The following is a 13,677-nucleotide window of genomic DNA, read 5'->3' as shown; positions in this document are numbered from 1 at the left end:
AAACATCCTCAAAACTCTTCCTGTTCTTTACACTGTGTAAGACATTAAGTGACGATGATAAAACTTGCAGCTCGGCAATGGAAAGCCGGCATTCATCTTGAAATCTTATGTTTCGATTCACGTCTTCTGATTGGTTCTTCTGAGGACTTAGAGGCTTTTGCTTACAAAGGGCAGTGGCGTTTAGCGGTTTCTGCCGTCGAACTGGGCTGACGCTGGGATTTAGCGGATTTGAAGCGAAAGTATTTGATGAATGTAGGCTATACTATATGCAGAGAGCATTCGCTCAATATCATGGAGGTGGCGTTTAGCAGCTTTTGCATCTGAACTCTTCATTTAATTTAATTTATTCCTGTGATCAAAGCTGAATTTGTGTCTGTCTCTGACCTGCAGTGTCCGTGATCGCACCAGCCGTGTCCACGGCACATCTGCGGACACTGCTGCCCGATGTAAATGTCATCCAGCGCCCACTCATCCTGCTCCTGGTAGTAGTTCTGGATCCATCGGAAACGTGTCGCACTCGACCTGAAACAGCATGAAACCAGAGTGAGACATGACAAGAAAACACTGCAAATTAACATGATCCGATGAAGAGACACGAACACTGGAAAAATCCCATCATTCCTCCCTATACAGTGATCAATATGAGCAAAACAGGCCTCTGGGTCCTTCATTCAAAATATTCACAAAAACCTAATCTTTAATTAAAGTCAAATCATTGAAAAAAGAAAAACGGTTACACTTTATTCTGATAGTCCACTGTAGACATTCTACTGACTATAAGTAACTTTGTAACTACATGTTAACTAACTCTCATTATTAGTAGACTGTTAGTTTAGGGTTTGGGTTAGTAGAATAAGTTCACCTGTACTTGTAAAGTTACTTATAGTCAGCAGAATGTCTGTTGAGGAGCATCAAAATAAAGTGTTTGCAGGAAAAGAGCAGAATTGGTCCTCCTTGAGGTAACATTTAATAATCTCACAGGAATCCGTGAATTAAAGCAAAGGTAGTAAAGTTAAAGCTCAGTTTAACTCGGTTTGTATCTTACCAGGTCTTGTAAGGCAGAGGAAGCGTGATCCGTCTCCAGTCTGTGAACTCAGACGGATGATAGACGCTGGAGGCCGTGAACTCGGAGCAGCTCGGCATGCCTGGCAGACAGGCCTACACCAACAAACCATGAGAAAACACACCTGAAACCCCCTGATGGAGCGGCCCAGAAAAACTACAAACTGTGTTTTCTCAAAGAATAATCTATAATCTGAGTTATAATTGTTCTCCAGTCCTTACAAGAAGGAACAAAGACTGTACCGTAACCAGTGATTATCAAGGTATTTACTTCTTATCACAAAAACATGGTAACCCCACGGTGTGTTTAGGTCTGGTGCTTTAGAGGATATATATGTGTCCTCACCTCTTTGACAAGATGCCAAGTCAAGCCGTGATTGGTGGAAAACTCCAGCCGGACCTGCGTGTCGATGTGCGGCGAAGGCTCCCGTCCGCAGCCCATGACCAGAGAGAACTGGATCATGTAGGACGCGCCGATCTGCATGGACTGTGTTTCCACATAACGAATACTGGAGGCCGAGCCATGATCGCCTGAGAAACTGAGCAAATATTTACATCATTGTGGCTTTCGCTGTCATTCGGATCGGGCCCCGAAGGGAAGTGCTGGTACTGTTTGGATATCAATGCATTATTAATTGCAGAAATATTCTGCCTGTTTTTGCTCTGCATACAGAAGCAATTTTCCGTTCCTTTGCTCGTCTGGCAAATGCTGACAAACTTCAGGTCTGAAACGGAGCTCGATTTGTGCTTCTATGTTCTTGGTGACGTGGCGTCAGTAGTCGGGCAGGATATGATGTCGCTGCATGGATACGGCTGAGCTCATAAATGTTCATTAGAAGAGTTAAGAAGTTTTTTTTTTATTATTTACATTAATTAAGCCTTAATTTATGAGTTGGACTCAAGAACCCTAGAGTTCCACAGAGAACCCCACTGAACCTACATGAAAGTAGTTGCCTTTTATATTTTAGGATGGGGATCATGATGATATTTCGCATCCTGTGATTGAAAACCCCTGGCTAAAATGACTGTTGTGAATGTGAATAAAGTCAGCGTATTGCAGGTTTAGCAGTACCTGAGAGTCCAGTCGTGCTGACAGTACGGCTGCACGTTCCCCAGATAGAAGCCCAGGCTCTGCGTCACATCTAACACATTACTGAAGTCCAGGCTGATGATGTTGAAGAGGACAGAGGTCATGCTGATCTCATCCACAGCCCAGACGTCCTGTCCACGGCCCGAGTGGTATGGCTGCCACCAGCGGAACTGGACCCCGAACTTACGGGCCCCGGGAGGAAGCTCCACAGACACAATCCTGAGAGAAAAGAGTCCAAAAGTGAATTTCATATTTGAAGTTTGTATCATTGATTCTGTGTTGAAGCAGTGTGTTCAGTATGACGCACCTGGGCTCATGGAAGCCCTGATAAGAGTAATGCTGCAGCAGCGTCCAGGTGATGCCGTTATCTGAGGAGTAATGCAGCAGCACACCTTCGCCCGGCTGATCCGGAGCTGGACACGAGCTGGAGGTGCTGCGGCTGCCCAGTCTGAGCGTGAACTGAAGATACCTGAGAGAGACGAACACAGAACACTGAACGTGAAACACCTGCAGTGTGTGTGTGTGTGTGTGTGTGTGTGTGTGAGAGTGTGTGTGTGAGTGTACCTGGCCTGTGAGCTGTCCAGTGGTGTTGTAACGATGTGTCTTCTACTGTCTCTGTTGAACACCAGCGCTTTCCCACTGGCCAGAACCCCGCAGGCGAAGCTGACCTCTGCCCCGCGCAGCGAGGAGAAGCTGTGATAGGACGACAGCCTCACGCTGGAGAAACTCTCGGACAGAAACGCAGGGAAGGTCTGAGACGCCAGCTCACACGCAGGACCGCTGAAACCTGGGTCGCACCTGAAGAGATGTGAAAACACACACTTTCCAGTAAGGTGTTGCTGTTTCTCAGTCTAAAGAGTGTTTCGACTGAAGAATACTCGTACTTGCAGCCCGTGCGCGAACAGTGTCCTCTACCGGAGCAGAAGCGCAAACAGGACGGCCCGATATACACTGGAACACACACAACAAGAGTGAATAGTGTCTGTCAATTAAAATATCCAAACATTAAAAGACTGATTTGAGGGACATTCCTTCATGTCAAAAGGATGAATGTTACATTGTAACCATAAACATGCACAACACAATTAAACCACATCATCATCACTGGCACTGATTATAATTTGAATAACTGAAAATGTTTTTAAAGTAGTTACGGAAACATTACTTCTGAACGTTCTCTGAATGTTCAAAACATCCAATTTTTAAATGCTTTAAAAAAACTTTTCTTGTTTATGTGGAACATTGTATCATTTCACAAACATTATGGGAACGTTACTTTTGAATGTTCTCTGAACGTTCTGAAACTAGTAGCATTTAAAAAACGTTAGTCGAATGTCCAACTGAAACATTTCATCAAAAACATTCTATGAATAACGTTTTCATGCTAACGTTTTGAAAACATTATTAAAGACCAGATAACTTTGAACAAATGTTCTATTAACGTTACATTTGTTCATAACTTTGCCAGAACGTTCTGAGAACGTTCCCTGTTCCCTGGGTAAGTGTCATAATCATCCGTTCTCCAGCAGTAATCGTGAGCAGTGTAGGACTGGCTCGTACCGTTGTCGATGGCCCACATGTTGCTGGTTCCCACAGCGGTCTGTCTCCAGCGGAAGCGAGTGCTTTCGGTCAGCGCGGCGTTGGGCAGAGGAATGGTGATCCTGGTCCATCTACAGACACACAGTGAGGTTAAACCGTGCTGTCGTGATAACAGACACAGGTCAGATTCATGAGCAGTCGCAGGCACTGACCCGCTGTAGTTCTCTGAGGAGTAGATGCTGCTGTGGGGCAGATGTGAGCCGGCACACAGCTCAGGGAGACACTCGGTGTGCAGGAGTGACCAGGAGCGCCCGTGATTCGATGAGAACTCCAGATTGATGCTGTGAGTTTCACGGATGAAGAAGGAGAAACAGTCGTCTTTAATGCACCTGACTCGAGTCACCCTCTGTGTCTGTACTGACCCTGACCCTAATCACTGCCACACACACAACAACTTACACCATTCCTGCAAAGTTCTATTCTATTCTATTCTGTTCTGTTCTTTTCTATTCGTTTCTGTTCTACTTTATTATGTTCTGTTCTATTCTGTTCTGTTCTTTTATATTCTATTCTGTATTATTCTTATCTATTCTATTCTGTGCCGTTATGTTCTATTCTGTTGTATTGTTTTGTTCTTTTCTACTGTATGATGTTCTGTTCTATTCTGTTCTGTTCTTTTCTATTCGTTTCTGTTCTACTTTATTATGTTCTATTCTGTTCTGTTCATTTATATTCTATTCTGTATTATTCTTATCTATTCTATTCTGTGCCGTTATGTTCTATTCTGTTGTATTGTTTTGTTCTTTTCTACTGTATGATGTTCTGTTCTATTCTGTTCTGTTCTTTTATATTCTATTCTGTTCTATTCTACTGTTCTGTTCTATTATATTCTTTTCTATTCTGTTCTGCACTGTTCTATTCAATTCTATTCTACTGTGTTCTGTTCTATTCTTTTCTATTCTGTTCTGCCCTGTTCTATTCAATTCAATCAAATTATATTGTGTTCTGTTCTATTCTGTTCTATTCTGTTGTGTTATATTCTACTGTATTCTGTTCTGTTCTATTCTGTTCTATTATATTCTATTCTTTTCTATTCTGTTATTTTCCTTTCTTTTCTGTTCTGATCTATTCTATTCTATTAAATTCTACTCTATACCGTTCTATTTTACAGTATTCTTTTCTTTTCTATTCTCTTCTATTCTATTCTTTTCTGTTCTATTCTAGTTTTTCTATTCTATTTTATTCTATTCTACTCTATACCGTTCTATTGTACTGTGTTCTGTTCTGTTCTTTCTATTATTTTCTATTATGTTCTAATCTATTGTATTCTGTTCTATTCTATTCTCTTCTATTCTAGTTTTTTCTATTGTATTCTATTCTACTCTATATTGTTCTATTCTACTGTATTCTGTTCTGTTCTATTCTATTCTTTTCTATTCTGTTCTAATCTATTGTGTTCTCTTCTATTCTATTCTCTTCTACTCTATACCATTCTATTCTATTCTCTTCTATTCTGTTCTACTCTATTGTGTTCTGTTCTGTTATATTCTTTTCTGTTCTATTCTAGTTTTTCTATTCTACTCTGTACCGTTCTATTCTACTGTATTCTGTTCTGTTCTTTCTATTCTTTTCTATTCTGTTCTAATCTATTGTGTTCTGTTCTATTCTATTCTCTTCTATTCTAGTTTTTTTCTATTGTATTCTATTCTACTCTATACCGTTCTATTCTACTGTTTTCTGTTCTGTTCTTTCTATTCTTTTCTATTCTGTTCTAATCTATTGTGTTCTGTTCTAATCTATTCTCTTCTACTCTATACCGTTCTATTCTATTCTCTTCTATTCTGTTCTATTCTATTGTGTTCTGTTCTATTCTATACCATACCATTCTATTCCACTATATTTTGTTCTGTTCTATTCTAATCTATTCTATTTTATTCTATACCATTCTATTCTACTGTATTCTGTTCTGTTCTTTTCTATTGTGTTCTGTTCTATTCTATTCTCTTCTATTCTATTGTATTCTATTCTACTCCATACTATTCTACTTTATTCTGTTCTATTCTATTCTATTCTGGGTATCCAGTTGTTTCCATTCATTATTTAGAGTAAAATAGTACTAAACAAATTGCTGAATTTACATCTTTGTACATCTAAAGTCAACACTACCTTATAAATGCTGAAATAGATTTTTATATCTCCATTATTTCTGTTTTTTTATGTTTTAGTACATGGATCTCAGAATTCTGTTGTACTACTGTCTCTACTTTTATTAATTTGGTGTTTGTTTTCATTCATTTTTGTCCAAAGCGAGGATCTATTTATAGTCTATTCTCATATTCAAAGGTCATTTCTTCATTCTGTCATCATTTCATCTTTCAAACCAGTATGAATGTTAGTGTTATTGGGATCCCTCTGTTAGGGTTAGATATATCTTCCTTCATTTCCACAGAAGAGAGATGATGTCTGGGTGAAGGAGCGAGCACCTGTTGGCCGGCTGATACGCGCCACACCCGAGGTTGATGGAGAACTGCACCAGGTGAGTGTTGGCGCCGGGCAGCACAGGCAGCAGCTGCAGGAAGTCCAGAGCCCAAACGTGACGGTTCGCCCCGCCGTGAACCTTCTGTTCTAGACAAAACTGAGTGGCCGGAGTCTGTAGCTCTGTGGGCAAACCAACAGAGACTACTGTAGGAGTCTGGGAAGAGCAAAGAGATGTCGAGGAGTGAACAGATGAGACATCAGAGGAAAGAGAAATATGTAATTGTAGAAAATGGTTAGTTTAAAGAGGACCTATTATGCCTTATTAAAAAGTCTTGATGTTGGTCTATACCCTGTAGGCGGAGTATGGCAGTACGTCCAGAAGCACATGATCTTTTCTGCCCTCTGAGCGGCCAAAAAGGACGACATTATTCTTGCTGGATTCTCCAGGGTCGCAGCCTCCAGCCCCTGCGGCGATCACACAGAGACCAACGCTGAACACACGTCAGAGCCAAGATAATGTGCATGTACAGGTTCCAGAACAAGACGTACCCATGGCGAAGTGGAACCGCAGGTTTCCGTAGGCGCTGGTGTTCAGGTACGGAGTGCAAACCTTCCTCGGTCCGTCTCTGAGAAAGACGAGCGCTGATCCGGACTCCACCTCCCCACACTGAGCTCCATACACCGCTCCGTCCACCTCCCATCTGCAGTTCAACAGCACACAACGGAAACTAATTAATAAAAGGTGACTTGACTTGACACACAGCGTTTCACCCAAACTATATTTTGTTCTGAAGTATAGTATGCAGTGCACTTGCAGAGAGACTCCGCCCACACACTCCTGATTGGCTGTGATTCTGGATTGATTTCATTGTGAGAGCGGTGCTCTACTCTCGATCTACGATCATAAGACTCACCCACTCAGTGGACTCTCGAAGTCTTCCTCCCAGTAACTGCGGCCCTCTTCACGGTGCAGGTCCACGTCACGTGTGGAGGCGAAGCTGTGCTCCAGCCCCTCTCCGCCGTGGAAGTACAGGGCGTTTCCCTCCGACTGACACGCGTGCTGTTGAATGAATCGAGAGGAAGTGTTACTGAGGCTTCTGACAAAACTGAGATCTCTGTGTTGCATAAATAAAGTGCCATCTAGTACAGTCTTTTAAACGTATATTATTTGCATAACAAGCACTCTTTCAGCGGGATCCCAGAGTTTGATCGTGTGACCTTGACTGTGGCTCCCGGGAAGAAGAGCCAGTTGGCCGTGTCCAGCGGGTCCAGGTTGTCCTCCAGCAGCGGGGGCCGGTCAGCACTGTTGAGCACCAGTATGTTGTCCAGACCCCAGCAGGACTCGTAGCCGTCGGGCCCCACGGGCGGCTCCTGACTCCAGCGCAGGTGCACAGACTCGCCTTTACAGCCGGCCGGCAGCGGCACGAGATGAACCACTGTGCTGCTGTTAGTGGGAGCCCTGCCAGACCGAGACCAACACTGTCATCACACACAAGAGCTCATGCACATCCAGACACACTTATAGCACTGGATCAGCTGTGCAGTGATGAGTGAGTGGGATCTGTTTCCTAAAATAAAGTAAAAACCTGATCTTCTCCAAGGTGATCCAGTCATCAGAGGTGTTCCGACCGCAGGAGATGATGATACTGGGGTCTGAGTAACTGAACCGACACGAACCAGATCCTGAATGAGGAACACAAACACACAACTCATGACCCGTCGCTCGGCTCCATAGCCTTACACGGAAAACAGACATTCAGCTGCAAAAATGATGCTCTTCCTCAGTGTTTCTGTCTGTTTTCCAGAACAAATATCTGAATGTTCTTAAAGGTGCAGTGTGTAAATTTTAGTGGCACCTAGTGGTGAGGTTACAAATTACAATATAGAGAAGCTACGGTGGCCAACACAGGACAAAAATGTTGTCTGAGACAGCAGAGAGAAGATAATCAAGCAAGCGCGCTCTGTAGAACAGTTTGTCCGTTTAGGGCTGCTGTAGAAACATGCCGGCGCAAGACAGCGACTTAACATGTAAGGGGACCCGCGGTGTATGAGATAGAAATGACTCATTCTAAGGTACACAGTACAGTCCAAAAGTTTGGAACCACTAAGATTTTTAATGTTTTTAAAAGAAGTTTCGTCTGCTCACCAAGGCTACATTTATTTAATTAAAAATACAGTAAAAAACAGTAATATTGTGAAATATTATTACAATTTAAAATAACTGTTTCCTATTTAAATATATTTGACAAAGTAATTTATTCCTGTGATCAAAGCTGAATTTTCAGCATCGTTACTCCAGTCTTCAGTGTCACATGATCCTTCAGAAATCATTCTAATATGCTGATCTGCTGCTCAAGAAACATTTATGATTATTTTCAATGTTGAAAACAGTTGTGTACTTTTTTTTTCAGGATTCCTTGATGAATAGAAAGTTCAAAAGAACAGCATTTATCTGAAATACAAAGCTTCTGTAGCATTATACACTACCGTTCAAAAGTTTGGGGTCAATAAGAATTTTTATTTTTATTTTTTTGAAAAGAAATTAAAGAAATAAATACTTTTATTCAGCAAGGATGCATTAAATCAATCAAAAGTGACAGTAAAGACATTTATAATGATACAAAAGATTAGATTTCAGATAAATGCTGTTCTTTTGAACTTTCTATTCATCAAATAATCCTGAAAAAAATTTTGTACACATTAAATGTTTCTTGAGCAGCAGATCATCATATTAGAATGATTTCTGAAGGATCATGTGACACTGAAGACTGGAGTAATGATGCTGAAAATTCAGCTTTGATCACAGGAATAAATTACTTTGTCAAATATATTCAAATAGAAAACAGTTATTTTAAATTGTAATAATATTTCACAATATTACTGTTTTTACTGTATTTTTAATTAAATAAATGTAGCCTTGGTGAGCAGACGAAACTTCTTTTAAAAACATAAAAAATCTTAGTGGTTCCAAACTTTTGAAAACGAGACAGAAATAGTGCAGAGGAACACATTGTCTGAACAGTGCTGAATCAGTGCAGAAAGATGGTGATGCTCACCTAAGGCAAACTGCAGGACTGAAGCTGTGCTCGTGTTCAGAGCCACTGACGTCTGAAAGAGAGGATCATAAAATCATGAGCTTCTCAGTTCCCTCGTTCAGCGATGTATTAGTGTGTGAACACTGCACTATAAAGCTAGAACCGTCCGTGGTGGTGTGGTGTAACTCCACACATTATTCAATCCAAACTAAATGATGAGTGAATGGAAAAACCAAAAGGAAGTGTGTTTTGCATATTTACTTAAAAGACAATTACCAGTTCTCTCTGTCCGAAGGGTTCACAAAACGTCACTGCCTTCCCGTGCATCAGCGCTCCGCACTGCTCTCCCACCTCACAGTTACTGCAGTCCGACCTGAGAGAAACACATTCATGAGCGTGAATAACAGACACATCTTCTTCTGTCTGTATGCAGTCAGTCCAAAACACTGAGGAGGAGAAGGAGCTGAACTGCCAGAGAAAGACGAGCGTCACCCACCAGATACTGAGATTGAGCTCTTCTTGTGTGTTGTGTTCGAAATCATCTCGGAGAACAGCGTGATCACCGTGAACCACAGCTTCACATCAGCAGAAGACCGTGAGAGAGACAGAGCAACAGTGAGAGAGAGAGTGTGTGTGTGTGTGTGTGTGTGTGTGTGTGTGTGTGTGTGTGTGTGTGTGTGTGTGCTGATGCTTCTTCTCACCTAGACTGGGCCGCAGAGGAGATTCAGTGGGAGCTGAGAGACAGACAGATGAAGAACACAGAAACATCTTTAACAACATTTATAATTTGTGCACATGAAAGACTTAATTTGCATAAATAAATGAGAACGTCTGATCAGTAACATTTTGTTATACGTGTTCTGCAAGTTAGAGTAACTTATTGACATGATCCTGGAAAACTTTAGGACTTTACGGTGATCATGAGATGTCTGTTAAAGAGCAGAAGCTGCACTGCAAAACATGATGTTCTTCCTCAGTGTTTCTGTCATGGATCTTGATTTAAGAATGTTTAGATATTTGTGCTGGAAAACAAGAGAAAAACTCTGAGGAAGAACATTTTTGCAGTGCATCTTCTTATTAAAAAAGCCTGGAACTTTAATCAGTGTTCAAATCTGAAGATTAAAAAAAAATGACAGTGATATAAATGTATGAAAGTCTCCAAAATGTTTTGTAAGTTTTGTTTTTTTTAAGCATGCTTTTCTCTTTATATGTTTTGATGTTCCTGTTTGAGATATGAATTCATAACTGACTGGATCTCTTTATTTCACCGTTGAGCATGACGTCCAGTCTGTCCTTATCTAAAGCCTCTGACACTTCTATCTGTGATTAACCACTTTAAACGTCACACTCAGGCACCTTTATCTTCCCTGGAAAACCTTTTTATCTCCTCAACCGTACAGATAGAACAAAAACCATATAGTCAGTCTTTTTCCTCAATAAACCTCATATAATCCATCACATTATAATAATAAAGCAGCAGCACCCCCTTCATTTGCTGACCTATTTCTTCCAGAACTCAGGAGCACATGTTCATGCATTACTTCAGTAGCTGCAGGTACAGGGAGCGTCCACTGAGAGGCGCTGTGAGCTCTGCGACTGCTGAATCAGGATCAGCAGTTACTGAAGATTAGTGAATCTCACACCAGCATCGCTCAGATACTATTATATTTTATATTTTCCACAGTTTAGTTAAAGTTTTAGCAATGCTTTTGACTTTTGAATGCATTTTTATTCGTTTTCATTTTTAAAAATATGTCTATATAGTTTTAATTAAATTTTATTTTAGTTTTAGTTATTTTAGTAATTCAAGTTAAACTAAAAGAAATTAAGAAACCTTGCCTTGGCAACTAGCTGCAATAAAATTAGTTTACACTTTATGAAAATAACGAAATGTAAACGTTTTAGTTTTAATTAACTATAAGAACTCTGGAATATATAGTTTGCAGTCAGTTTTCCCAATGCATATATTTTTGGATGAATATGTCTGGTAAGGGTTTCCTGATGGGTTCAGATCAAGAAACACTGATACATTCATTCAGATTTCAAAATCTAATGTAACATCCAAGTGGAGTTAGGCTTAACTTTTAGTCGATTTAATTCGGTTCAGGTAACACTTTATTTTACAGTGTCTTGTTACACGTGTTACATGTACTTACTTACTGCACTAGATGCCTAACCCTAAACCAATCCCCGACCCTAATGCTACAGTAAGTACAAGTTGTTAATAAATATTACATATTACTCTGTATATAAATGTATAATTACACTGTTACAAATACACCGGTTGTCTTTGTTACACTGTAATTATATATTCAAGAACTGAGTAATACTATAGGGTTAGGATTAGGGTTTGGTTTAGGGTCAGTTGCATGTAATTATGCATAATTGATAGTTATTACTATAGTAACTGCATGTAACATATGTAACAATGACACTGTAAAATAAAGTGTTACAAATACACCTTTAAATGAAATGTAAACACAGATCACTACACTCTAAAAAATGCTGGGTTGTTTCAACCCAAGTTTGGGTCAAAAATGGGTCACAAACCCAACCATTGGGTCAAATTTTTAAATGCATTTTTTAACCCAACAGTTGGGTTTGTCCATATTTGACCCAAATTTGGGTTAAAACAACCCAGCATTTTTTAGAGTGTATATATTCAGCTTGTTATGCGTATCTGAATTGTGGCTTTTGGAAAAATGTATGCCATGAGATCAGTCTGGAAATTAAAGAGCGAGATTGTTTTGGTGAATTGTGTGTTATGAATGCTGGGAAAGGGAGCAGCAGCTCTGGCTTTTCTCATTGTCATCTGTAGCAGAAAACATTATCAAGTGTTTGAATTAACAGGCAGATTTCATAATGTGTGTTCAATATTATCTCACTGACACTGTTTACTAACATGTCAGGCGGCATTTCCGCTGTGCGCACACACACACACACACACACACACACACACACTCTCTCTCTCTGCACATGATCTTTGTCAGTGGAGTTTTGCTCTGGTTCTCTGCCGCTCATTTGTCGATCTCCTCCTCTGTCTAGCGTCACACGTTCACACAGCAGACAGTCACACTCATTTCAGGCTTAGTTTAATCCTCGATGGCTTCCTTAAGAACTTTAATTACCTCCGGCGCTCTCGCTGTAGATCTGTGCTAATGCGACCGGCTTACACTGACAGTTTAACAGCCCTCCGCTTCCCAAAGAGCGATTTGGAGCGGGCCAGTTCATTCCCCAACTTCTCTAATGCAAAGCCGGACACTCAGATGAAAGTTGGCGATGGATGTTATTAAGCGCAGGACATTATTTCAAAGCGCCATATCTTTCATCTCTAGCGCGTCTCTCCATCTAGAGGCCGCGGCGTCTGCTGTCGTATATCTGCTCTGGTTCTGATCGTCCTCCTCTCCTCTGCCCAGCACCGATCGCCCATCGTGAGTTATAGTCACTTTTCGATAATCAATCCTCAGGGATACGAGTCCAACGTGTCCCATAAAGCCCTAATTTATGGAGCGGCTGGAAATTGCAGAGTTCTCTGGTCGCCTTCCCTCATCCCGAGCTGTCACAGATATCACTCTTTGATATACTAGCGTCACCTCCAGCTCTCTCTCTCTCTCTCAGTGAAGTTCTTCTGCTCTGATAGTCTCTGGTTTCTGTTGAGCATGCCTTTATGTGTTGTTACATGCTGTCATTTGTCATTTCATTCACTTTCATACACTTAATGATTTTCTTCTTTCTGCGTGGAAATTAATTGAGTGCATAAACAGTGGACAATAAAATGGTTTCGGATAAACAAATCCATTGATTTTCTCCCTAACAATAACATATAAAGCTTTTAGCACAGACCCACCGTGAGCTCTGAAGTGGTTAAATGATGAGATCTGGTCAGTGTGATTTTTAACTTGCAATCCATCAGTCAGAATCACTAGTGTCACAGAAAGTATCATCAAAGTAAACCACTGCAAATGAGTTTCTCCAAACTCTCAAACAACTTTGTGTTGTGTTCGTCACAATATCCATTACGGAACCACCCCACAGACCCGGCCGGTCCCAAGCCAGGCATTCAGTACAATGTCAGGTTCAGTGGCCCACCGTTAATGAGGTGGCATCAGAGTGATGAGAAATGGACCAGATCCTCCAAGTCACAGCTGGAGGAGATGCTGACCAGAGGCTGCAGACAATGTGGTCAATGATGGTCAACATAGCCGCTGAGAGATGTGGCCTGAAGGAGCAGCAGTACTGCGGAACCAAATTGCCAGGAGGAGAAGATCCGACGGTTGCGGAATCAGGAATCAGAAATCAGTTCAAGCAGGCAAAGGAGGAGGATAAGTCTGCTCTGGCAGAGCTCCAGAACATTGTAGAAGTTAGCTCAATACTACCCGTAGAGCTGAGTGGCACAGAAAGAGAGGCAAGGAGAGAGCCCACAAACGTGCAGCTCATCACAGATCCCTTCGGAGTCACCAGGAGACTCACCAG

General features: G+C 41.1%; 1 protein-coding gene across 2 annotated transcripts in view; it reads right to left on the bottom strand.

Moving 5' to 3' along the window:
- Nucleotides 1-13,677, bottom strand: part of LOC137023029 (reelin-like) — an 87,294-nt gene that overhangs the window by 30,671 nt on the left and 42,946 nt on the right. For both annotated transcript variants that reach the window (XM_067389555.1, XM_067389556.1), the window contains exons 5-23: nucleotides 9,906-9,938; nucleotides 9,701-9,779; nucleotides 9,481-9,577; nucleotides 9,226-9,277; nucleotides 7,756-7,852; nucleotides 7,388-7,628; nucleotides 7,084-7,229; nucleotides 6,719-6,870; nucleotides 6,519-6,634; nucleotides 6,175-6,383; nucleotides 3,904-4,032; nucleotides 3,713-3,822; nucleotides 3,037-3,103; nucleotides 2,717-2,950; nucleotides 2,460-2,621; nucleotides 2,135-2,371; nucleotides 1,409-1,601; nucleotides 1,046-1,158; nucleotides 385-522 (exon numbers count right to left, since the gene is read on the bottom strand). In XM_067389555.1, the coding sequence (XP_067245656.1) occupies nucleotides 385-522; nucleotides 1,046-1,158; nucleotides 1,409-1,601; nucleotides 2,135-2,371; nucleotides 2,460-2,621; nucleotides 2,717-2,950; nucleotides 3,037-3,103; nucleotides 3,713-3,822; nucleotides 3,904-4,032; nucleotides 6,175-6,383; nucleotides 6,519-6,634; nucleotides 6,719-6,870; nucleotides 7,084-7,229; nucleotides 7,388-7,628; nucleotides 7,756-7,852; nucleotides 9,226-9,277; nucleotides 9,481-9,577; nucleotides 9,701-9,779; nucleotides 9,906-9,938 (2,605 nt within the window). The remainder of the gene's footprint in view (nucleotides 1-384; nucleotides 523-1,045; nucleotides 1,159-1,408; nucleotides 1,602-2,134; nucleotides 2,372-2,459; nucleotides 2,622-2,716; nucleotides 2,951-3,036; nucleotides 3,104-3,712; nucleotides 3,823-3,903; nucleotides 4,033-6,174; nucleotides 6,384-6,518; nucleotides 6,635-6,718; nucleotides 6,871-7,083; nucleotides 7,230-7,387; nucleotides 7,629-7,755; nucleotides 7,853-9,225; nucleotides 9,278-9,480; nucleotides 9,578-9,700; nucleotides 9,780-9,905; nucleotides 9,939-13,677) is intronic.

The sequence above is a fragment of the Chanodichthys erythropterus genome, chromosome 7, assembly GCF_024489055.1.
Source record: "Chanodichthys erythropterus isolate Z2021 chromosome 7, ASM2448905v1, whole genome shotgun sequence".
NCBI lineage: Eukaryota > Metazoa > Chordata > Actinopteri > Cypriniformes > Xenocyprididae > Chanodichthys > Chanodichthys erythropterus.
Note: the sequence above shows the minus strand (reverse complement) of the source record. Positions and strands in the feature narration are given on the sequence as shown.